General features: G+C 40.2%; 1 protein-coding gene across 5 annotated transcripts in view; it reads left to right on the top strand.

Annotated features, from left to right (window-relative positions):
- The window catches only part of LOC109416692 (uncharacterized), a 215,140-nt gene that overhangs the window by 177,348 nt on the left and 10,743 nt on the right, over window positions 1–27,049 (top strand). For 4 of the 5 annotated variants that reach the window (XM_062851983.1, XM_062851985.1, XM_029873031.2 and 1 more), the window contains 2 exons: window positions 271–339; window positions 22,846–22,898. In XM_062851983.1, the coding sequence (XP_062707967.1) occupies window positions 271–339; window positions 22,846–22,898 (122 nt within the window). The remainder of the gene's footprint in view (window positions 1–270; window positions 340–22,845; window positions 22,899–27,049) is intronic. The other variant, XM_062851984.1, reaches the window with a different exon arrangement.

The following is a 27,049-nucleotide window of genomic DNA, read 5'->3' as shown; positions in this document are numbered from 1 at the left end:
TGACATTAGCTAAACTTGTGTTTGTACTTAATGGTTTCAGGTAATCATCACAATAACAATTTTAGAAAACGCATCTTTTTAATTATCAGAACATACATCTTTTGGTTTACCTTACATGACTGTATGAATACTTTTTACATTTTTAATGTGTTACTTTTATTCACAATCTTATTAATTCAAATCATATTTTCAACAGCTTTCTAATCCTAGCATGTTCTACTATTCCCAACTCTATCTTATCAGTTGATTATTTTAATTTGTTTCTTACAGGACCTACTTGAAGCCAGAATAGCTGAACTAGAAGATGCCTTATTACGACTACAAGATAGGGTAAACCAAGTGAGTATCCCGAACCATTGCATTGGTCACGCTTGTCCCTAACCAGGATTCGTACACAACAAAGCCTAAACAAAGGCGAAAAATGGTTTTCCGACATCAAAGCGAACCGAATCGCAGTAGATTTACCGTTAATCTACCCGTTTGGCCTTCGACGATGGAACCTTGAGTGAAAGTATTTATGGTTATGATTTGATTTGACACTTTGGAGAACTTTACCAACACATAATCTTGTGCCGGAATATAAGCTTACCAGTTCAGAAAAATCGTTACGAAAACGAAACAGAAGAACCCAATAAAAATCGATTCCAAACCTCCTTCGCCCAGAACCGACACTTGCACTTCGGAACACATTTTCTGTCATTTTCCGGCCGTTTCCCCCTTTTACTGTCATTGGAAAAATCCTTCGGCACAGAAAAAGTAAGAAAAGGGGACGCGTCGGAGCAAGACGAGGAATATCGTGTCGTCTTGAGGGGGGAAGTCTCCAGCGGTGGTTCTCCCCTTTTCGGTTGGACGCAAGCGAGTGACCTTTCAAGTGGAAAATAGGGATGGTAAAATGAGCTTCGAATTTATTTTTCTTTTTCTCTTCCTTGTGTGATGAAGATTGTTCACTTTAACACTGATTTACTCTGGTAATTGAATACAGTTGAGCTGCTTGGGCATTTCTGAGCTTATCCTTTCACGGAATCTTCCTGGTGGGCAATGAAGCTTGAAAGTAAGGATCAATGCTTGGAAACAATCATCAAAGTTTGACAACAAACAGTTTTAAAAGTTTGTTTATGTTGAAACGATTATTTGCTTTTAACTTTAACAATAGTCTTTTGCATTGATCTGTTGAGTTTGAAAATGCTATAGATACCCCAAGCCAACAAACAATTGTAAATAACCACTTTTCTAAACTTCAATAGAGCAATTATTCATTGAACAAATCAATTCCAATTGGCAGAGTTACATAGATTGCAAACATGACTAACTAAAGCACGTTACCCAACAAATTAATTGACCGGTACTTCCGATCCATCCAATGAATAAATTACGACTGCCCAGTTCGTCGTTCCAGCTCGTTTTTCAGAGGAATGATATATGTATTTGTTTCTGTACTATAAAACTGCACCCTGGAACCGTAAAACATCCCCTAACTTGGTCGTCTTCCGGCTACCTATCATGTTGTGATGGTCAACAAAACGTCTCTTCTGGGGGCTGGGCAAAATGAAGAACGACGCCAGCCTGTTCTGGTCCAACCCATTTACGGTCTTTGTTATTGTTTCGGGTTTTCCAAAACAAATGTTCCATGCCGTTATCATCATCCTTCCTGTGAACAATCTCCCAGAGTTGGCAACCACACAGGAGGAGAGTTTTATTGGGTGGCTTAAAAATTCCGTCACTAAGCAAACTGATACCGTCATCATCTTCGTTTGGATCCGGACTATGCATCATATTACAAGTTTCGTTAGTTATATGCGTAGATATAAAATCTCAGCTCCCCCGAGGGTGACAACCGTCCGAAAATGAATGTTATACGCAAAAGGAATGATTTCGGAGGTCAACCTTTTCGGTGGTTTGCGCTTGCAACGAAACCATTTTGAGGACAGAAACCTAGTGGTTTGATGTTTGTGGCTGTGTGCGGAGAAGGGTGGACGATAAAATCATGTTTTATGGAGAGAAACATTATCTGCATATCGAATAGTCGTGATGTCCTGTAACAAGGATGAACGGATTAAACCCACCGGAAATTTATGCTTGAAGTTGTGGCTTCACATTTTGCGCCATTCGAGATGTAAGTGGGCGAAAAGGGTATGCAAATTGAGAGACACAGTGAAATGGTTTTAATGAAACTTCCTCGACATTAATACTTTCGATTCTGTGATGCTTATTCCTTATTAAAGTTGTGTGCATTGATATGTTTAATTTCGCAATGCCATCTACTAGAAGATCATGAAATCTGTCAGAATTAAGTTTTCCTCGGTTCGTGGTAGCAGTCTTTTAGCTTTGATTGCATCCTACATTCGTCCCACGAATCTTGCTTTCTGCTCCAGAACTTGGTTGTGTCAACTTGTGTGTGAATAACTTGTGTTAGGTACCTTCTTTGCATATACTCTGCTGGCTCATTTCGATTTGAACGATTTCCAATTCACTAGTGTAGAGTACAAAAAACTCGTGATGCATCTTAGTGATTACACACCGTTCTTGTTTGTATTTAACAACTAACGCTATCGTGATGGTGGACAGGGCAGGGACGGCGATGCTGTTGAGTTTGTGGAGGTATTCGTTTTGTTAGATCCTTGCTAATGACTGGCGATAACATACATACATACATATACACATTTGCACAACATTGCTATAGTGGCGAATACATAGTACGCCACTCCCCTTGGAATAGTACGCCACACCAATGCTTGCCAATTCACGCTCCACTTGGTTCGACTATCATGCTCTTTTGTGCAGCACGCCTTCTTGTGCCAAACGATCAGTCGCGAATACCAACTTTACAGATTTGTTGTTCGGCAATATTCCAACATACCCTGCCCACAACACCCTTCCCAGTTTGTCCATCTTCTGGATGTTGGGCTCGCCGCAGAGTATAGGGAGCTCTTGGTTCATCATTCACCGTTACACACCCTTCTCCTGTACACCGCCGAAGATCGTCACACGGCAGCTAAGCACACGGCGCTCGAAAATTCTGAGAGCTTGCAGGTTGGCTATTAACCGATTACGCGCCTTTGCATATCATCCATTACGATGAAAGCTGTTTCCAGCTCACCTGTGTTGTCGCAGTTCTGATAAGTGGTATGATTACTTCTAAACATTCGTAACATGGATCCTGTTCAACACACCTCCTGCAGCGCTACGCTTCTGCCCTTTAGTAGATCGGCAAGTATGCGGGTAGAATTTCCAGGTATTCTTCAACCGCATGCAGCCGTTCACGGCCGTTTTTTCAAAATCGGTTTTCGTACACATGTAGAGTATGGATCAAGGTATCTTCTGTTTTTTTTTTTGTGGTGGAAAAAGTTTTTCGTTTTTGCAGAAACCATTTTTAAACAAAATTTCACAAAAAATGGTTTCTGCAAAAATGGAAAACATTTTCTACCTAAAAAAAAATCAGTAGATACCTTGATTCATAATCTACACGTGAACGAAAACCGATTTTGAAAATATTGCTTCGTTATTTTATAAAAATTCAAAAACCAAAAAAAATGAGGAAATGCTTCCAGTTTTCCCTTAAATTGTTTTTTTACTGAGAAAATTGCATTTGATTACAATGTATTATTTCTATAATTTTCACTATTTTTCTAAGTCTGGTGCAATGAGTTTCATCACAGAGGGCTGAAATTTTGGGAATCTGGGTTTGAATCATCTGATTATAAAATGGTATATAAGATAAGTCATTCAAAGCAAATAATTGTTTATATTTTTGGTCCACGGAGTCGCCGGCCTCTACCTGGTCACCTGCTGAATTTTGTTTTCGCTATTCTACCAACATTCGCACTACGTGACCAGTCCACTGAAGTCTGTCATATTTTAGACGTTTCACAATACGATATTATAAATTGTGCGAAGCACTTTGCGCTCAAAAACTCCGTAAGCTTTTCAGCCTACCTACATACATTTATTTGTTTAACATCATTAAGACAAGGCATAGTCAACAAAAGTACGCCACAATACTCGTTTGTGGCTGCCGCTCTCCATCCTCGGCCGCGCCCAATGCTCGCTAGGTCACGCTCCACCTGGTCCACCTCTCGTGTTCTCTGCGCTCCACGCCTTCTTGTGCCAACCGGAACAGTGGCAAACACCAGCTTTGCAGGGTTGTCGTCCGGCATTCTTGCAACATGCTCTGCCCACCGTATCCTTTCGGCTTTCGCCACATTCTGGCTGCTGGGTTCGCCTTAAAGTGCAGCGAGTTCGTGGTTCATTCTTCTCCGCCACACACCGTTCTTCTGCACACCGCCGAAGATCGTCCTTAGCACGCGTCGCTAAAAAAAACTCCGAGTGCTTGCAGGTCCTCCTCGAGCATGTTCCATGTCTCGTGTCCGTAGAGGACCACCGGTCTAGTCAGTGTCTTGTACATGGTGCACTTAGTGCGTGAGTGAATCTTTTTATACCGCAGCTTCTTCTAGAGCCCGTAGTAGGCCCGACTTCCGCTGATGATGCGCCTTCGAATTTCACGGCTCAAATTGTTGTCAGCCGTCATTCTATCGTAACATTACTACCCAGACGGATCCAGTCATGTTCGGTTCCGCCTACTAGCATGTACTTTGTTTTTGAGGCATTCACCACCAGTCCGACCTTTGCTGCTTCACGTTTCAGGCGGGTGTACCCGGGTAAAGGTGAAATACTGACGATCAAAACGTGATATTGGTTTGATTGATATAAGAGATAAAAGATCTGAAAATAATATCTGAAAAATGTTCCTGGAACATCTGCTGCTATTGGTTAGATCTTACAAGATCTAATTATGTTCTGATGATGATGTTCCAGGGGTAAATTTTAGATATTATTTTCAGATCTTTTATCTCTTATATCAATCAAACCAATATCACATTTTGATCTCAATATCAAAATATGCTATTATTGAGCTCTTTTCCTCTATCCGGGAGCTCCAAATGTTCTGGTGATAATGTCCATGTCGTCCGCAAAGCACACAAATTGACAGGATTTTGTGAAAATCCTTCCCCGGCTATTGAGCCCGGCTCGTCGCATCCCACCTTCCAGAGCGATGTTGAAGAGCAGGCATGAGAGTCCATCACCTTGTCGCAGTCCCCGGTGATATTCGAATGAACTGGATAGTTCACCCGAAACTCTTACGCAGTTTTGCACACTGTCCATCGTTGCTTTATTTGGTCAGCTTCGATACAGTCGTATGCCACTTTGAAGTCGATGAACAGGTGTTGTTAATAAAAAAAAAATACATTCAACAAATTCAAACATATCCCATCTAACACTTGCCTAGCCTCTGTTCCTACTCGCAATTATGTAGTTCATCTTGGCAGAGATAATTGTTTTTCATAAGGATCTAGTGGATTCATTTGATATTTTTCGATTCTCGCTTGAGAAATTAGCTCAGAATCCTGTTTTTTCTGTGGTCTTATTGTGTTTCAGCTCGTTCAGAGCTTTCTTAACCTCATGCAGTGTTGATGGTCCCACTGCTTAGCCGTCATCAAATGTGATAATCCTCCTGTTTCTTAGTACGCCTTCATTGTTGCCTTTCAATAAATCTTCAAAGTGGTTTTCAAACTACAAAAATATAGTTGGCTCAGAAATAGAAATGAGTGAATAGTGGAGAATGTTATTCTACGTCGTACACCGATACTGAAAAAGCTTGAAGGATGGTTTACTGTGGTAGCAGAAAGATGTCATAAATGGATGTATCAATAAGAAAGTGTGGTCAAGCATTAAACCCCAAAAATGGTTTTCATTATATCTTGTTGATAAAGCCTTTGGTACCCCTTCCTCTACCTGTTTGAAATGACGAAGGCTTCAGGAAATGCTCTAAAACTTGAGTATACAAGAGGGAGACATTTTTGGCAATATTAAAAACTAATTAATCTTTTATAAATCATTCAGCGTGGATGAAATTTCATATCCTGTGGAGTGACCCTTTCTTTTCTGGCAAATTTCGTCGTCCCCTCGTTCATCCTAGGGGATTATGCTGTTCTTAGTTCATATCCCGTAATTATGATCTATCAGTTTCAAAGGGAAGCAACTCCACCCCTATTAGGTATATGTATCACGAGAACGATAGCGCACCTTACTTTAAGAGCGTTGTGCAAAAAATTAAGGAAAACTTCACGGTTTAAAGAACTCCCTGGATGTGGAGTGGATCACATTAATTTTATTTGAATACTTTGCACATCGACCGAACTTAGCTAAGTGTGGAATGCTTCAATGGCAACCAAGTGTGTTTTATGACTCAACCACTTGCCGAAGGAAAACCCATTGACACCAGCGTACTCTGCACTGTTTTGGGCTTTGTTCATGTCAAGGGCGGGGAAATTCCCCTTACTGTTATAATTGATTCAACAGCAATGTACGATGGGGTTCGTTTCTTTTCTATGGTTTTGGGGATAAATTGGGTGCAAAAAATATTATTTTCGTTGCCATTGACTGGAATGCGATCGATAGCTTGAGTGAAACATATTTTGATTATGATGAATTATTGATGAATTATATAAAATTAGTGTCGTGGTTCCCGGTTGCAGACGATTGTATTAGGCAGCATCCATTTATTACGTAACGCTTAAATCGACATTTTTAGACCACCCTCCCCCCTCCGTAACGCTTTTTTGTATGGAAATCCTAAAATTTTTGTATGGACCGTAACGCTCGGTCATACTCCCCCCTCCCCCTGGAGCGTTACGTAATTTGTGGACGGCGCCTTACAACCTCGTAATTACGTTGGAAAACCCTCTAACTGTGTACATAACAATAAGGCAAAATAATTGAATATCTTGGGATCCGCACATAAACGTTGTTTGTTGCTCACTTTCGGCAAGTGAACCGTTCTCAAGTAGGTACCAGCCTACTTGGTTCAACCCAAGGTTCAACCACAAGCGCCACATCTATGCTTCTCTAGGACTACTTGGATGGATGCACGGAGGCGGAGAAGAAGGACTCTTGGTTACTTCGTGTGTTTACGCATTCTTACTTCATAAAGCATGCTTTGGTTTAATGGAAGTGTAAATGAGATCGAATAAAAGGAACACGTGCGTATAAAATTTCAATGAGCGTTTTATGTGGGCCTTCGTCGTGTGCTGTAGCTGTGAATGGGTGCGTACCTACGCTACTACAAAAGGGATCGGAAAACGCTCTGTGAGTAAGTATTCGAGGCAATGCATGTTCTCGGTCAAATGGTTGGGTTGTGCCAGTCAGCATTAGGAAAATGGAAAACGAGATTACATAATCGAAACATAATTGCTTTGCTTAGCAAGTGCTCTTGAATGTTGAGAGCAAAGGAAATACTAAATATGGGATTGCAAGCTGACGTTCACAGAAACGTGTTATCAACCTACGTTCCTTATAGTTGAACTGTGCATGTAGTTCAGAATATGCCACTTGGTGTTATGGTTTTCTATTGTTCTTAAACCCACATAGCTGGAATGAAAACTTTAGAATGATTTTACAAATTTTAGTCTGCCGTTTGGATGCTATCTATAAAATACTTACCTATTTAGTATAAGGAGAGCCTACAAGCAACTGTCACGATCTATAGAAAAATAAATAAAGATTTCATACAAAAAATCGCCACGGAGCAGAGAAAACTTTCGATTCTAATGTTGACTTAAATAAATGCAACCTTACTAAAATCACAAACGACACAAAACTTTTGTGCTACTACTCAACCCAGACACCAGTGAAACTAATTATCCATTTATTGCAAATTAATCAAAACAAGATCTGAACATTGGGGGAGCAAAATTTCCCGATGGCATCAATTCTGGGTGGCCCTTAATTGATTACACCCATTAAGGCAAATTATTGATATGGCTTTGCCCTGCTCTCCGTCATCAGTTGGTTCCTTCGGTATAACTGCTTTTGGGTTCCGCAGTTTTGTCAATCTGACCCAGCAACCACTTGTGCCACGAGAGATGTAATTAGTCAACATTTGGTTCAGTCATTCGGTTTCTGGCAATCTCATGGTGGAGAAATGCTCTGCAAGTCTGGTCTGCAAATCTTTATGGCCAGCAAGTGTTCCGATTAAACGATCAATCACACCGGATGGTGTTTGCGCGTTGTCATCATTGAGTACTTCAAGCCAGTGCTGAAAAATTCATTTCGGCATATCTAAATTCAATCACCTACAGCTCATTTTAGAAGCTGAACCTGGGAATATGGTACATGAAAAACTTGTGCGGCTGAACCAGTTCTGCAAGAAAGTCACGGAAAAAAACGCTATTTTTCGAATATTTAATGTAAATGTCACGGACTACCTTCGAAAAATGCCAATGATATTCACGGTGAACTCTCAATTTTTTTCATGTTTTTTGCCTCATAAACCTTCATTGGGTGAAAACTAACAGAACAAAACAAAGACGATCAAAATCGGACCTTCCGTTCGCAAGTTATGCGCGGTCCCACGTATGCCAATGCATTTTTATAGAATGAGAAAATCTGCAACAAATACCCAAGAGCCCAAGTAACACACTTGTCACCGAAGAGTCACGGCGGCGCAGGTTTTTGTTGCGCAGTAGTCACTGTGACTTAGTTCTAGCAAGTAAGTATTTATTTGTTATAAGTAAGTCACTGTGACTTCTGCGCAACATAAACCTGCGCCACCGTGACTCTTCGATGACAAGTGTGTTACTTGGGAGGTGGTTCCTCGGGTGATGTGGGGATCGACCCACTAAAAACTCATTCTCTCTCTTCCTTACCTTCGCGGTACGCCCGTTAGGGATGACTTCGAAAAGGGGGGGACCGTACATGAGTACACTCTAATAGTAAGCGTTCCACCAGCTATCGCCTTAAGTTGTTCACTCTCCCCTGGAGGCTCGGGTCCTGGCTAGTACTTAGACTACCCGTTGAACTCAAGCTCCTGGATGGGGAAGGGGGACCAACTCAACTAGCTGTTGTTCGGCTCGCCATTTACTCTGTAGTTCAAGTACGATTCGAGAAACCGTGGAAGTAACGGAGTCCCACTTGTACGCCCCCATACACATCCTTTCAACAATGTTGTCAGGCGTGATATCTCTACCGCATACCTCCTGCATACTCGACCTTTGCTCCACGTAACGTGGACATTCAAAGATCACATGCTCCGCGGTCTCGTCGCAGTCTGCACACTCCGGACATGCGGGGGAGCCTGCATGTCCGAATCTGTGCAGATACCACCTAAAGCACCCATGGTCTGACAGAAATTGAGTCAAGTGAAAATTCACCTCGCCATGGGGCCTGCTCGTCCACTTGGACACGCTCGGTATGAGCCTGTGTGTCCATCTACCCTTGCTGGAGGAATCCCATTCGCTCTGCCACTTCAGCATAGACGAGGTTCTGGCGATACGCCTCGCGACTCTTATGCCGCATCGCTCGAAGCATTCTTCATCCTCTGCCACCACTAAAGCTATGGGCATCATGCCCGCTTGCACACATACCGTGTCCTTTGAGACCGTGCGGTATGCGCTCACCACCCTAAGGCACATCAGCCTGTGGGTACTCTCAAGTCGCTTCACGTTTCGATTAACCACTAGCGCCTTCGACCATGCAGCGGCGCCATACCGTAGTATGGAGACCGCTACTGCCGCGAGCAGCTTACGCTTACTCGAGACTATTGCCGAGCTATTTGACATTATCTTTGACAATGCCATTATGGCCAGCTTGCCCTTTTGCAGGCATATTCTACGTGGCTTCCGAATTTCAGCTTATCGTCGATCATGACCCCCAATTGCTTCAGTGAGCGCTTAGAGTTGATCGTGCATCCACCTGTGGTGACCACTGCCTGCTGTTCAGACTTGCGGTTGTTTACCACCACCACCTCCGTTTTGTTGTGCGCGAGTGCCAAATGTCTCGACTCGACCTCATCCAGTCCTCCACTATGCCAATTGCATGAGTTGCTGTCAGTTCCACTTCCTCTATCGACTCGCCGTATACCACAAGGGTAATATCATCGGCGAAGCCGACCAGCTTTACGCCCGGTGGAAGTTTGAGCCTCAATCAGGGATGGCAAAAATACTTTTTTCTCTTTTCCGTTCATCGATACTGGCAGTAAAATAAAAACAAAACAGCGGCAGAACCAATACCATCAGACGCCGCGCCGATGACAGTCACCCAACTAACAATTGCAAGTCACAAACAAGCAAGCTTGCTGAATTGTTGCTTAATAATGGTAATGATAGCTGAACTAAAATTATGCTCTACACATTACTGTTTAAATGATTTTTCAATTGAGAATGTAGTCAATGTTCGACTTTCCTCATCGGTATCAACAATGATAAATTAAAGCACTTTTCAAAAGTTTAACAAGAAATTTATTCGACAAGCATTGATTCCTTAACAAAAGAGTTTAACAAAACATTTGTCTGCATCTTATTAAGCTGATGTATCAATAAGCATATGCTCCTGAACAATGTGTCTTTCACTTGTCAAACAAACGCCTTCAGCCCGTCATAGTTTGACTCGGAACTTTGTTCGGATTATGGGATAAATCATGGCTAAAACTGTTTAGACAACCAAGTTATTAAAAAACCATTATTTTAAACGAATCACATAAAATAAAACAGAATAGAATTATATATGTAGTTTAACATTGAGTGCCAAGAGACGTAATGAACGTAAAAATGAGACATTTATTTATTATTATTAGTCTGTAAAAGATATCTTGTACCTTGATTATTATATGTTTTATCTTCCGCAGCAGTTCGATTTTACGAGACGCTTGGATCGATGCATTTGACATTTCAATGCTGTCTGTTTACTGAATATTGTTCCCACAGTCACCTAGACAACCAAACAACATTCAGAAGTCGACACATTTCAAGTATCCCTAAACATCCTTATGCACTATTTATTCAACACAACATCAAGATTCCGTGACAAAAGCATAAATAAAATAATTGCCTAACGGATCTTCGATTGAGCATGAGTAGAATACCTAAACAGATGCTGTGAATGCACCATGTCCAAGACCATACCGCACCACATATTGTCATACATTTTTAAAGATCGATATTTAATAATAAATATAAAAACATATTCATATCGCAATTAGTACGTCTGGAAACAATATCTTCAATAAGGACCAACACTTTTTGGCCGCATTCGATACAAGTTTTCTCACCGTGCGATAAAAATACTGACAGCGGAATCAGAATGGGAAACACGTGTTTTGGGCTGAACAGCTGTTGAGTATAAGGCGTTGTTCAGCTGATTACCACGTGCTGTGCTAATTCACCACTGCTGAACACAAGTTCAGGAGTGATCATTATTGAGTCATGGGAAGATTATGTTTTGCTTTGGGTGCTGCATCTCACCATCTCTAGGATGGCGCAGATAGGAAGGCATGCGGCTGGCAATCGACAGGTCTCGAGTTCTAATCCGGATTTAGGTAATTTTATATGTAATTCTCATTTCATAATAGGTGTTCTCAACATGAGAGCAAATAATTACTCTCGTGAGAGTTCAACATTTTTGCATTTTATTTATTTTCTATCATTTTTGCCTAAGCTGAATAACAACTTTCCTGTACATTTGTAAAACGCTTTGAACAACAAAAAATTAAGTTGGTGCACAACATGATGCTTTAAAACTTCTCCAAATTTGTGTGAACAAAACCCGAACAAAGGTTGTACGTGAAAATAATTCAAATGTTATTCAACATTATGCTGAATAAATTCGTCATGATGGTGCCTGTTAAATGTGTGATTGTTAGTTGGGCAAGCAGACGCTTCATGGTTTTCGCTTTCCCACGAAAATATTTATGAGCAGTCATGCTGAGGCGGGTGATTGGGAAAAATGTCAAATATTTTCAACTGCTAATAACTCACTTGTTTTAATACATAATTTAAATCGATTCGCACAAATGGCTAGTGCACACTCCTAGCTTTGTGATGCATGTAAAGAAGTTTGTCTAGAAGCGGTTTGAAATGCAGAAAAATGCGAAAACGGGAGAGACAGAAATTTTTGTCGTCGTTGTGCTAGAGTACTGGTGCTCTCGCGCTTGGAAACCGTTTCGAGGAAGAAGGCTGCAGGAAAAAAATGTTATGACATTTATTTTTCGAAAAGTTTGAGTTTGGCTGGGCCTATGATGTTCGTGTGGAAAAATGTCAAATGTACCGCCGGTAACCGTTTCTTCCAGTACATTTCTCATCCCTGGCCTCAATACGCCATCATACGCCTTGTTCTATAGTACCGGGATGGACCCCTGCGGAACCCCTGCGGTGATGTTGTAGCTCCTCTCGCCTTCCTCGGTGTCATAGATTAGCACCCTATTCTGGAAGTAGCTCTCCAGTATCCGGCATAGGCTAACCGAGACTCCTAGGTGGTGTATTGCGCACTCAATTGAGGCAAAGCTGACGCTGTTGAACGCATTCTTAACGTCCAGCGTGACGACCGCGCAATAGCGGATTCCTGGTCGCTTCTTTTGAAGTGCTATCTCGGCCGTTTTGATTACAGCCCTAATAGCGTCCACCGTCGATCGACCCATCCTTAAGCCGAACTGGTCATCCGAGAGACCAGAGTCATCGGGTTTCTCGGTATAGACCATCAGCCTCGACAGAATGATCCGTTCCAACAGTTTTCCAGCGGTTCCCCATTCCACGGCCCAGGCATTAAAGTCACCCACTATTACCACCGGCCTTCGTCCTGTTAGCACGGTCATCATACAGCCCAGCATCCACGTGAAATGCTAGATCAGCCACCGAGGAGGCGCATAACAGCTACAGAAGAAGACCCCGTTTACTTTGGCGACCACGAAGCCCTCGTAGGTATTAGACACCAACTCCTGGACGGGTTATTTACCCGTCGTCCATATCGCCACCATTTTTCTGGACCCATCCGCGACCCAATTGGCGTTGCCGGCGGGTGCTCGATATGGGTCCGTTATGATGGCAATATCCGTTCACCTCTCAGAAAGCGCCTGACAAAGGCAGTTGCTGAGTTGCGTCACAGTGGTTCAGGTTCAGCTGCGTTACCTGCACTTTGATTTGTTCACTGCTGCTTTCTTGAAGGCTGGGCACCTTGGACCACCCGTTGGATGTCTGATGTTCACGGATTTTCCGGTACAAATCAGGCAAATGGGTGGACTCGTGTGCAGCCTCGTACCTTACGGCCTACGGCGCCGCATCTCCTACACAGTTTGCTCCTGTCAGGGCCTTTGCAGTCCCATGACTTGCATCCTAGTTCCAGACATCTGAAACGAACCTCCGGGTGCTCGTGGAATGGCAGATGACATACGCACCAGCCTTAAGGGAGCTACTTAAACGAACTTTTTTTACGTCCGCTACAGGTAACTGCACCAAAGCTACCTGTGTCGCTACCGGCCCTTTCCGTAGCCTAACGGATGCGGCGGCCACCTGCACCTCGCAATGTTGCCGCAGTGCCGTGACGAGCTCTTCCACTTTGGTGACCTCGTCGAGGTTTTTCACCTTCAGGGTCGCCTCTTGTGTGAGAGCCCTCACATCTACCAAATCGCCAAGGACCTCTTCTGCCAAACTTTTGTAGGCGGCGCCCTTGCACTCCTTATCGCGCTTTAGCTGCAGGATCATCTCGCCCGTACGAGTACGTCTGATACTGCACAGCCAACACGAAGTCCTATATGATGTAGAATGAGATGCTCAACTGGAGGTCATATGCGTGCATGCTTCCATTTGACTGCGTGTAATGTATAAGCATATCGCTTCCACTTAAGCATCATATTCAACGAGATATGCGTTCGTGTGTTGGCTGGGTTCACACGTTGGCTTCTAGATTTACGAGCTTGGCGTCGCTTTGAGTTACCTCCAAGACGTTCGAGTATTTCACCTGTTCGGACTTAATGATGAGCGCGTTGCCTTCCTTACGTTTGCGCTCTTTTGCGTCTTGGTTTGACGTCCCTAGCTTCTTCTTCTTGCGGCATTGTCTTCTTCTTCCGCTCGACCTTCGTCCAAGGGGTGCCCTAATCTGTGGTTACTCGTTGATGAGGGCCTACCAACGGTCGCAACCCCGTGTTCCCATCATTCCGGGACGGGCAAGCCTTTTCAGGTCCACCCTTCCCAGTAGGGTGGCCCACACTTATATGAAAAACAAAAAAATCGAATGTCAAATCTTACCTCCTGAATCAGTTGTTTTGGACTCTCAGAAGCTACGTTCAAAATTTGAGCGAAATGGGGTAAGTCTGAGCTGGCACTCAACGAGCTTAAAATTTGTATGTGAAAACTCGTCGAAATGTATGCAGAAAATTGAGGTTTCCAGCTGCTAGATGGTGCTGTAAGCATTCAATAATTAAACAATTTGGTATTTTTGTAGGTTACTATATGCCTAACAACTTTGTCGAATACCGCAAAGAGCTCCTACTTCCCAGCTTTCCGGCACACATGGCTGGAGTCCGACGTGCTGGCATTATTGCCGACCTTCGGGCTAAGTAATCGCCTGGTTTTGCGGCTGCCTCACGCGATTCTGCGAGTGCTTAACACGAGTAGTCGCATCCACCACACCTTTTGGACTACCTGCGAAAGCGAAGGTTTCCGTCTGGGTAGACTTCGTAACCTTTACTTTCACAAGTTCCGCCGCTGCTGTAGTTTTATCCACGATATCCACGATTTATTCACGAGTCTCACGTGATTCTTCTTGGTCTCGTCCATTGACTTACGAAGTCACAACTGGGCCGTTTTCAGGTCCTTACTAATGTTGGACTTCTTGGACGCAAAGTCGATGATCTTGCCAAGCTGCTGCTCAGTCACCTCGATTGCGGGCAGCCCATTTTTTTGGATGATGGCCCTCAGAAACCACTTCATCCAGTACCTCCACCGGCTGGCTTGCCGGAAAGTGGACCGGAGCTCCCACGCTGCGTGTGCAGCTTCCCGAAGCTATATCATTGCTTCTCCTTAACGGAGACCTCGCCAACCCACTCCTTGCGAAGGGGTTAGCATCGTCGCTACCACTATCTATGATTTGATTGTTTATTAGTCTTCATGTTTAAATCCCACAAGTCGCACGAGGGAAAAGAGGTCCACTACGCCAGAGCCCTGCATTAACGCGGTAAGGGACGAAATACTGTGGGGAGTGCCCAGGTACTCCACAGGCTCCGTTAATGATCGAGAGTCTTTCTCACCCCTCGATCACTCATTCCTCGGAACGGGTCGATTGCCACCTTGAATTGGGGTTAGTAATCCTATTCTTAGCCAGCTACTACTAAAGTCATCAACTTTGGCAGGCACATTGTCATCTAAAAATAGAAGATCACCAACGATCACACACTGAAGATGCCTATTAGTCCCAAGCAGTTATCTCATTGGTTCCTTGTGTGAGTGTAGCTGATCTGGCAGTTCTGGAGCAGCAGTTACGAGTGTCCAATCAAACTCAAACTCAAGCTCTTGCTTACTAATACCGTGATGAAAATTTGCTAGTAATTTACTGAAATACTTTCCTGGAAGATGTTAGTTTGCTCGTCTTCTTTTCATGGAACATTCATGCGAACAATGTGGTGAAATTGTTATACAGGTATACCTCGATTTAGTGGACATTTCAATTTTTGAAATGTCTATAAAATCGAATTTTACATAAAATTGAAGCAATTTTTTTTGTTTTATTTTTATGTAAATTTTATGCCAAAATGTACCAAAACATATAAAAATTGCATGAAAATTGAGTTTTCGATAAAAGGCTCGGCGTTTTTGTCATATATTAGTAATTCTCGCTAAATAACGAATAAATCACTATCTCGCTTTTTTGATACGATCGAAATCTTTTGTCTGCAAAACTATGTATGGTTGATTCAAAAGCCAATATTTTGAGCAATGGACATACACAATAACGTTATTTGCATAAATGTCCCAATAAATTGAAAAAGTTCCTAAATTCCTCCAGGCATCTCAACTTCCTCAAAGGGTTCCTTCGGAAATTTAAAGATTCGTGACAATGACAAACACCTGATAGAGCGTGATTACAGGTTGTGCTGTATTTGCCGAACGATCTTTCTGTACGAGTAGTGTAGGTCTGTGCCGCTATCTGCTTGGTCGTCTTTTGTTGCAATTCTGGGGTGATAAATTAAATTAAGTGGACCCAGAATTTTCAACTTGATTACGACGGTCTCCGGATAAAACTTTCCACATCAAATCATGTTACAGAATATTTCAGAAAATCTTCCATGTGTTCCTCCAGAAGAGCCACAAAGAATTTTTAACGAAATTTGGCAAGATTTGCTTCACCAATTCCTCCATGATTTTTCACAAATCATTTCAGAGATTGTTCGAGAAATTCACACAGGGATTGTTCCAGAAATTCCTTTAGCCATTTATTCATAAATTGATCTAGGCATTCGTACGAGAATCTTTTGGAGCTTTCATTAGAAAATCTACAAAAAAAATCAGAAATTCTTCTATTCTATTTTGATTTGCGGAAACTTGTCCAAGCATTTCGCCAAAAAATCCTTCACGGATTCTTTCAAAAAATCTTTCATGAATACGTTCTTCATAGATTTGTTTAGATATTCCTTTTATTCTATAAATTTCACAAAAAATTCTATCAAAGCGTCTTGCATGATTTACTTCTGAAATTCTCCCTTTTTTCCAAAAAAAATATCCATGAATATGAGTAGAAATTCCTCTATAGAGGAATCTCTATAGGGATTCTTACAAAAATGTGTTTAGAGATTCCTTCAGAAATATCTTTAGACATTTATTCAGAAATTTCCCCAGAGATTCCCTTAATAAACATTCAGCGATGCCTTCATTTTTCAGAAAATGTTTCAAAAGTTCCTTCAAAAATTTGAACTGGGATACTTTGGAAATTCTTCCAAGGATTTCACCAAATATTCCCACAGTTACTACTACTAATTTCTTCAGAATTTTCAGAAAGAGATGTGAATGATTTGTTGCAGAAATCCCTCCTTTACCTTTTTTGAGACTGTTTCAGTTTTTATCCGAGAAATCTTTCGGAAATTCCTTTAAGCATTCTCTCAAACGATCTCCCAATGATTTATACCAAAACTTTCTCCGGGGGTTGCTTTAGAAATTGCTTCAAAGATTTTTTTAATCTAAATTTTTGTAAAAAAAATCTTCCTGGGATTTCTCTAGGAATTTCTCCAGGGTTTCTTAAAAAAATGTGAGAACCATTCGGGAATTTTCTCCAGGCATTCCTATAGAAACTACCCTGGGAGTTCCTTCACATTTTTCTTCAGGGGTTCTTTCAGATAATCTCCCATGGTTTTTCTTATACATTTTTATTATAAATTCGACCAATAATTTCTTCAAAAATATCTCCAGATTTTCCTCCATGGATTTCTTCACAAATTTCTCCAAGGATGTTTTTAAACGAACTTCTACAGATTTTTCGATAAATCTTCCATGGACCCTTGCTGAAATCAATCCTAGGATTCGTTTAAAAAATCTTTCACGAGCTCTTGATAAAATCTTCCATAGATTTTTAAAGAAATTCTGTCAGGGACTTCAGGAACTGCTCGTAGATTTGCTTCAAAAAATCATCCAGGGAATCCTTACGATATTCAGTCAGAATTTTTTCACAAAATCTTCTAGAGATTCCTCTAAACTTTAGAATGTCATTTAGAAATTTCACCAAGAACACCTTAAGAAAGTCTTGCATGGATAGCTTCCAAAAATGGGTTCAAAAAATTTTGCATAGATTGTTCCAGAAATTTATCTACGAATTTCTTCGGATTTCTTTAATAGAGATTCTTCCCGATTTTTTTTTCAAAGCATTTATCTCGAAAACCTTTCATGAAGTTTCTTAAAAATAGTCCATAATTTTTTTTAGAATATGATTCACGAAAACATTGAGAATCAGAAGCTCAAAATTCTTTCAAATTTTTCCTTAGAAACATTCTAAAGAACTGTCTCCAAAGATTGCTTTAGGAATTCTCTACAACAGATTATTAAGGAAATTCCCAAAATTTATACACATTCCTTTTGGTACTCCTTCAAAATATTTCTCTATGAGAAATTCCTTCAAGAATTTCTTAAGAGAGTCTTTGGAAATCCTCAAAGAAAATTTCCTACAGATTTTGCAGACTTCTACAGAGGATTGCTATGGAAAGGCTGAAAGACATTATTGCAAAGATTCCTGCTAAAATTGACACAGAGATTTCATCAGAAATTCCGCTGAGTATTCCTCTGTATTTTCGCAGAAACTCTTCCAGGATTTCCTCCAAGCATACCTCTATGAATTTCTATATGGATTTATCAAGGAGTTCATTTAAAAATGTTTAGGATTTTTTTTGGGGATTTCTCCAGGATTTTTTTTTTTTCAACAATATCTCAAGAGGTTTTGTTAGGTATTCCACCGGGAGTTTCCAGTTATTCTTTCCGTAACATCCTCAACAAATCCATCTATGGATTCTAAAAATATTCCTTTTTTTTTCGAAATTCATTCAAAAATTTATTTAGAATTTTCTCCAGATTTTTTTTAAATTGCTTCTGAAATTTCTTCAGCGATACTTTACCAGCAGTTTTTTCAGGAATTGCTCAAGCGGTTCCTTCAGAAGTTCCTCCAGGAATTCATCCTTGGAAATGTACACGTGTAGGGACGCTGTAATCGGGGAATCTTGACTAACTAGCTCTGATTCTACCATGACAGCACTAGAAATAGTTTATCACACATTTTGTCATGTGGGTCTAATATGGGTGCTCCACAAAATAATTTATTAATATAAAGTGCTCCACGAGTCAAAAGGGCTGAAAACCCCTGCATTATAATTCATCATGATACAAACTGCAAGTATTAAACTGATTGAAAATTACAAATTTTATTTAAAAAAAAAGTACATAAAATCGAGGTAAAATGTACATAAAATCTAAATACATAAAATTGAGGGTCTATATAATCGAGGGTCCACTAAATCGAGGTATACCTGTAATTGCATTAAAATGTAGAGTTCAGTCGCTTTTAAGAGCCTGCAACCCAGATAACTCATAAAGATATCTCACTGGTTCATTGTGAAAATGTAGCTGGTCTGGTAACACTGGAATAACAACTACAAGCGGTCGATCAAACTCAAGTTGACATTTGTCTAGCCTAACATTAACTAATTGTTTAAAGAAATTATCTTAAGAATAAAAAAGCAATAATTTTTGAAGAAAATTTGAATTGAAATCCAATTTACCAATAATTCCAAAGTGTACGGCCCCTATCTTTGAAGATAGAGCTATTTAATGTGCTGATCATGATATTGTTCAGTATAAAATAGTAGTGGTATCAATCATTAATAGTTTTTACAGAAGTGAGATTGTGGGAACAGTAATGGTTATATTCAAAGCAACCAGTTCCTGCCTATATTTTTCTTTACTTTGATAAAAACCCCATTTGATCCAATAAACTGAGCATTTATCAACACAAGCGATACCTACATATCATCCTCGGATTGATGCCTATCTCCACTGACAAATATTGGCCCAGGAGTGATGGACTTTCTTAAACCTTCCTATTGCATCACGTTGGGAGCAGCTCGCTGACGTAGTGTACGGTTACAGTGACCCTAATGCAAAAGGAGGGTTCATGTAATGAATGAATGAAAGTTTTGCCAAAGTTTAAATCTTAAATTTCTGCATTTTACGAGTCTGACCGTAATGGAAAAGCGGCAAACCAAATTTTCCGCTTCCGTTTCCTACTTTTGATTAACTTGGTGGTTGCGTTGCCGTTGACGGTCGATGAGGACGACGACGACGGTTATGGTCCTTGCGTATCCATCTTCCCATCCATGGCTGCTGATGTCCCCGTTTCCATCCATCTGTAATAGATGATGTCACTCAGGCAGGCAGGCTTCCGTTCCGTTGCAGTCAAACCCAACACAAAAGGCCTTCTCCGCTCATTCACATCAGTCGTATTATCTTCGTGTACTTTTCGTCTGGCAGTGCTATCACTATACCTACTGACTGGCTGGGAAATGAACAGTTCCATTGCGGCGTCATTCTGAGGGACCATTTCCACAGCGTAGTATAAGAGAATAGTGTCGAGGAGGGGAGGGGGGGGGGGAAGTACCGGATCAAAACAAAAATGCAACGGGAGAAAAACTTGTGCTGAAAGTCACTCAACTGGTTGACTGAGAGTGCTCCCGTTGGCTGTCTCAACCCTTGGTTTATTTAATTTTGCACTTTAGTACTTTATGTTTGCCTTTACAGTGTACAGTTACTCACACCATGTTCATGGGGATACCCGTGTCGTGTTTGAAAAAGGTTCCTTCACTTGGTTCTTAATAGTATATGAAGCTTTTAATTCTTTTGATTTTCCAACCCAGCTTTGACGAATAGTACATATGTTTCTCGGAAGAAATCGGGTACACTCATTATTATTATTTTTTTTTCAAAGTATTTCAAATTTTTTATATTGTGTTCAAATAGTATAAACTTTTAAAAAGAGACAATCACATTCAATGAAAATGTGCTTTCTTTTTGTTCTTCTTGGCGTAACGTGCTCACTGGGGCAAAGCCTTCTTCTCAGCTAGTGTTCTATGTGCACTTCCACAGTTATAAACTGAGAGCTTCCTCTGCCATTGACCATCTTGCATGTGTGTATTAGCGTGGGTCATCGGAACCGTTTTCTCAGATTAAAGCTTTTTTGGTTCCGTTTCGAGTCCTCAGTATCTGTGCAAAATTTGAGCACGATCGGTTGCGTCTACACTTTGCGCATTGCAATTGAAATTTGTGTGGGATTTTGTATGGGAAAACATATTTTTTTTGCATTTTTGTCATAAGTTGAAAAAGTTTGTCTGAAACGTTTTAACCGATACTGTAAAATGATTGCCTAGGATGTTCTGAAAAACTTTGTTGAAGACCGCAAAGCGATCCGATGCTTGTGAAAATAGTTATAACCAACGAACCGCATGCATGTGATGTGCATCAGATCACTTCGCGGTCTTCGACAAAGTTTTTCAGGACACCCAAGGCTATGTTTTCCTTGTATTGGTTTTATGGTTTTAGAAAAATTCAAGCTTGTTATGAGAGAAATGCAAAAAAGTGTGTTTTCCCATGTAAAACTCCATACAAACTTCAAACGCGATGCGCAAAATGTAGACATAACCGATCCCACCCAAATTTTGCACACTTATTTGGGTCCTGAAATGAGATCCAAAAAGCTGTGATCTGATGAGATACCATTGAATTTTTCTTTTTTCCATAAAAACGATGACCCACTCTAGTGATTATCTTGTAACAGGCACGAAGATACTCATTGACCAAGAAATTCAAGGAAATTTCCATTACGAAAAGTTTTTGAGCCGACTGCTGAATACCCATGCGTTTACCGCTATAGCTAAACATATAAGTTCTTATTATTATTATTTGATTTGATTGATTTGTCTTTATTTTAGAGACTTTCAGTCCTTGGCTGGCTCGTCTCCCTATTATTGTTTCTTTATCATAGAGATTTTCAGCCCTACGTTGGTTGATGTCACACTTTTAACACACAATATTGCAACCGTGATAAAGAAACAAAGCATTTTGGAACTAATTCGTCGAACAGATTAAAATGTTTATTATCAAGGGGCAATGAATTACAATACAAATTTGACCTTTTGAATAGGTGATCGGTTTGTATGAAAGATGTAGCTAAGTTATTTCTACTCTATTGAATTTACGAGTTTCAAAATGTTTTGAAGTAATTCAATGATCATCCCTATTTGCGGTTGAAAACGTGCGTAAAATGTACTCGATGTATATGTCTACAGATCCATGATAATTTAGTAGCTGTCTCCTCGTTGTCTCGTTCGTTCACAGGGTGTGTTTACCTTTCGTGTTATGTCGTCTGGCTTTTGATGCTCACATTTTCGGTTCGCTGAATTGTTTTATGTGGTATGTAGCGTATGTGGTCTTACACCCAGTTGTATTTATTATAGCTCAGCTCCCGTGGCGTTCCTATCGTTCTCCAATGCCACCAGCTAGGAAGCTACGGTAAAACCTGTCGACGTCGAATCCTGAACACATTTTATGTATACATAGACCAATAGATGTCCAACCACGTTTAGGACGGTATCGCTCAAGGTGTCACTCCAAGGGAGGAAACACTCTGCAATAGCATTTTGCATGATATTTAGTAAAAGGGAGATTTCCTTCTACTGTGGACACCATTGCTTTGTTCGTGTGGAAGATGCCTAGCAAATAAATAAACGAATTCGAATGATTTCGTTTGATTGCGGCATGACATTTGACCAAATAGTTTTTTTCTGGATGCAAGCTTCCTTCATCCCCAGTCATTAAATTTCTTTTTTAAGCTTAACCGACTTCTTGAAATGCATATTTTTTGCATTATGTACAATATACATGTTAAGTTTATCAAGACGAAATTCCCAGAAAACCTTTACCCAAACAAGGAATCGAGTCCACGTTAGTCAGTTTGATAAACCGCCTCCTTGCTCGCAAAGCTAAATGGAAATCTTGTAGAGTGTGTACACGAAATTGAAGATAGGTCTCGTGCTGCGTTAAATGAAATGGAAAGATAAGGGAAATGTCTTTTGCAGCAGGAGGGTTTCATCGGGAAAAGCAATATGAAAGAACTGTTTTTGCTAATAATTCAAACTTTCAATGTAATGCAACCAATAAGTGCTAATACAAATAAAATCTGATTAAAGAGAATAAGAGTTAAACTGTAGCAAGAGAATATTTTGAAACTTTCGAGTTCAATTATATATTCGGCGTTTTAGTTTTCTCCATCATGATGAGTTTTTAGCGGATAGACTTCCTTAAACTTGGACGAATTATTTTGTTTGGTTGGGAAAGTATTGAATTCATTAAGTTTTAAAACAACCTATGACTAAGAGAACGAAGCTGCCATAAATAGCATAAATTCCCCTACTTAGAAAACGATTCCCCAGTTCTATGTTCAGAATCTGTCAGCAAGGCAGCAACCAACTCATTTAATTTGATTTTTTTTTCATTTCAGAGCCAATGTAATTCGCCTACGCTTGAGAAAGAAATAAAGGAGCATTTAGAAATGTAAGTATGCACTACAATGTTTTTAATTCAATAATAAGGCAAACATCGCGTAATCGCAGAATATAGTGCTGACAAATTCACACTACAGCGTAATTTTTCAAATACTATATTTGCAAACTAAATGTTCACTTGCTGTGTCATCAACTCTACAATTCTCGGGGCAGCTCTATTTGCAAAACGTACATCTATTTCATGTTACAAATTGTTTATCTTATTAGCAAACCTGTCAAGACGCTCGATATGTGTGTTCTGTGCAAACAGTTTCTCCTTGCTCTTGGATGGCAGCATCCAGTCATAGAGGACGAACAGTATTTATTCAAATGCTGTGAAGATTTCCTTGAATGATGATAACTACTTCGCATATATGGCAAATTTCAGGGAGCAGTTGACCCACAGTACTGAAGCTTTTGCAATTGTGCAATGCTGCTCGTTGTCTTAAACATACATGTTTTTCTTATCAAATTGCTAAAATCTTCTATTATACCAAGGCACTGGAGTCAAACTCAAACTGAGTTTGTGAAAACACCATTACAAGTTGATCCATATTTGCTGGAAAACTGTTATTACGACTTGGACGGAGATATGTCCATGTATGCTTGTGTTAGGGTGGAGAATACAGGATGCTCAGAAATGTAGACTGAAAAAAAAAATGGTTTTTACGATACTAAATTGATATTATTTTTAATGTTCGAATAATCTTTTTGAAAAAAAAATAACATCAGATCTTTATATTGCCATAAAAAGGCATCAATTTGTTCCAGGTCAAACATAACTATGAGTCTATGATACATAGTCTCTTTTAAATCTCGTTTAAAAGCTGTATAGCAAATTGGTCAATTTTTATTTTTATTATAATGCATTTCAGCAATGAGTTTAATGGAATTCCTTTCTTAAATTTTCTTTTTAGTTTAGTTTGTTATGCTTTAAATCCATATCTTATGTTCTTGTCTAGTATTATGCACATTTTCTTAAGAATTCTGCATAAACTTTCGTAATTTAACTTCAATGATGCAACATGTACCCATCATTCAGCAAAATAATCCCAAAGGGTTTTACTTGTTGACTTAAGAAAATTTGGTTTTAACTACCTTCCACCAGCCGGAACACCCAATTCACCGAACGCATTAGGGGAGAGGATACCAGAATGCGTAACAAACAGGGAAAGCCTTTGCTGTTGACCCTTTGTTTGCACAGCATCAGCTTTTTCGTTGTGATGAACAATAATCTCTTCGGCAAACACGCGCCAAAATCAGAGAACATGGCTGCACGTCTGCTTTTGGTAGCGGGTGGGATTCTGTTGGGGAGATAGCGAATGCATGAACGTGGTAGGGTTGGCCTGCTCGATCTAGAAGATTGGAGCTGGAACAGATTCTGATGCGGCGTGTAAGCTAACCAAACAGACAAGTTACGGAAATGTAAACAGTTTTTCTTCCTCGGATGCTTCCGTTATAAGAGGAAAGGTAAATCTCGTTGTCTGTCAGTAGACGGTGGGATTGACATGGATTGAAATCATTATTAATATTGGGAAACGAGTTTGTCGGCAATTCATATAATGATGGTGAAAAAAAATCTTGATGGAATTGAATAGGGAGGCCCAAATGCAGGGTTTGGGTGATAAAAATAACGGCTTGAACTAATTTTAGTTCGGTAAATCTGCTAACCAAGTAGGATATTTACGAAGAGTGCTGAAAAAGTCTAGATTTGTAACGTTTTGCATACAAAATCTATGTGTGAATTGCAAAATCGTTTCCGAAGCTGGCCACACTTTCGTAGACTTTTGTGAAACTTTCAAAATATGTAGACATATTCAAAGGAAGACACTTTGATGGCCGTAATAAACTCACCACATGTATGATCTTACACACAGGTTCTGTCCGAAGCGTTTTGCCACTAACTTTTGGACCATCCATCTAGCTCACTGTAGTTTACAGATAGTGGGGCACTTTAAAACCAATATTCTACTAGACTATGCCCTATCTCGATGGCGCTACTTTTCACTCGATAGGTTGCTGATGTTGTCCGAACTCCATGACGACGTTGCGTTGTCTTCACAGTCATCTGCTACTATGTCAATCAGGAAGTTCAGGAATCCGTTTTACGAAGTTCTGCTGCATATCTACAGCCGTGTTTCCGAATGGGAAGTAGGCTGTGGAGCCTCGTAGCCGTGCGGTTAGGTTCATCGAGCTTCTAATGGCACCATGCTGTGGAACGAGTGTTCGATTCTCGCTCCGGGTGATGAAACTTTTCGTAAGAATCTTCGTATCAACTGGTGCATGCTCCGATTTGCGATGGAAATCTCGATCGTGTGGCATTGTTTGGCGAAAAAAAAACGAAAAGTGACGCGTGTTTGGGACAGTTGCGATAAAGATCTCGGTCGCGTTGCATTGTTCGAAGGAAAAACTGACACGTGTTTGAGGCAGGTGCACATTAGTGTGGGTCATCGGAACCGTTTTCTCAGATCAAAGCTTTTTTGGTTCCGTTTCGGGTCCTGAGTATCTGTGCAAAATTTGAGCACGATCGGTTGCGTCTACACTTTGCGCATTGCAAATGAAATTTGTATGGGATTTTGTATGGGAAAACATACTTTTTTGCATTTTAGTCATAAGTTGAAAAAGTTTGTCTGAAATTTTCTAACCGATACAGTAAAATGATAGCCTAGGATGTCCTGAACAACTTTGTTGAAGACCGCAAAGCGATCCGATGCTTGTGAAAAAAGTTATAAACAACGAACCGCATGCATGTGTTTATGTTTTAACATGTAAAGGAATAACAATAGCAACAAAATCATGCTGTTTCGCCAAGCAATGTCAACGCTATAACTATTCATACGCCTCAGATCACTTCGCGGTCTTCGACAAAGTTTTTCAGGACACCCTAGGCTATGTTTTCACTGTATCGGTTACACGGTTTTATAAAAATTCGAGCTTGTTATGAGAGAAATGCAAAAAAGTGTGTTTTCCCATGTAAAACCCCATACAAACTTCAAACGCGATGCGCAAAACGTAGACATAACCGATCGTGCCCAAATTTTGCACACTCATTTGGGTCCTGAAATGGGATCAAAAAAGCTTTGATCTGATGGGATACCATTGAATTTTTCATTTTTCCATATAAACGATGACCCACTCTAGTGCACATTGTCCTTCCTCATGAAGTGATGAAAATGGATGCCATCAGTATTGCAGAAAATTGAAAGAGTCAAGGAGTGGTAGCGGTCATCCGACGACATGGAACTCGGTAAGATCATTCCGATTTTTTTCTTTACATCCTAGAAAGAGTTGGGGAAATTTCGCCAATGCGTTTTCATAAGGACTCCTGGAGTCTGGTAATATCTGTAAATTAATCTTGTAGCTCTGGGGCTGACCTCATATTGAAGCAACAACCATTGAGCAAATAAAAAATAATTGGCTTAATGACCTCAACGGTCGTCGGTCATAGGTAACTTGAAACTACATTTAGTAAAATACGTACACCGTGTCCAATAAGTTCTCATACAGAATCAAATTTAATTCATTTCACATCTGTAATAAGGATTTTCAAAGTAAATTTATTTATTGAAAAGCCAACTAACATACATCAAATACAGCATATGTTTCGGAAATAACTGTCCTTTATCCTTCTCTGCTGATCGCTTATGTGTCGTAAGTCCATTTCAGCTGGCACGCACGCCATTTCATTGGTATTTCGTCGTATTTTAACGAGTAATGGTTTTAAGTTGAAACAAATTAGGTTCCTGTCCTCCCCATCGCTAGTAGCATCCAGACTAGAAGAGATAAAAAATATAAGATCCTGTATTGGTAAAGTACGGAGCCGTTTTATTTTGTACAAAATAAAACGTAAATTAAACAAGAATGCCCATTTACCTGTTTCAATGAGATTTGTTGTGTTAAAGAAGTATGGGTGCATCTTATCTGGTTGATTCACACCATTCTCACTTATTAAACAGGATTGTATTCCTATTGTGGTAAATTTTGTCCAAAATTTACGTTTTATGATGTTTATCTTTGATATAACGGTTATTTTCATGAAAGTCAGCCCAAGTTGAGCTAACTTGCAAATATCTTACCATATCATCAATTAAATTGTATTGTTTAAGCCTTAGTATATCCATTTGGTACATAACTTGGGATACAAACTCAAAATTTATTGTT

The sequence above is a fragment of the Aedes albopictus genome, chromosome 2, assembly GCF_035046485.1.
Source record: "Aedes albopictus strain Foshan chromosome 2, AalbF5, whole genome shotgun sequence".
Classification (NCBI taxonomy): Eukaryota; Metazoa; Arthropoda; class Insecta; order Diptera; family Culicidae; genus Aedes; species Aedes albopictus.
The sequence above is the reverse complement of the archived record's forward strand: the minus strand, read 5'-3'. Positions and strand labels throughout refer to the sequence as shown.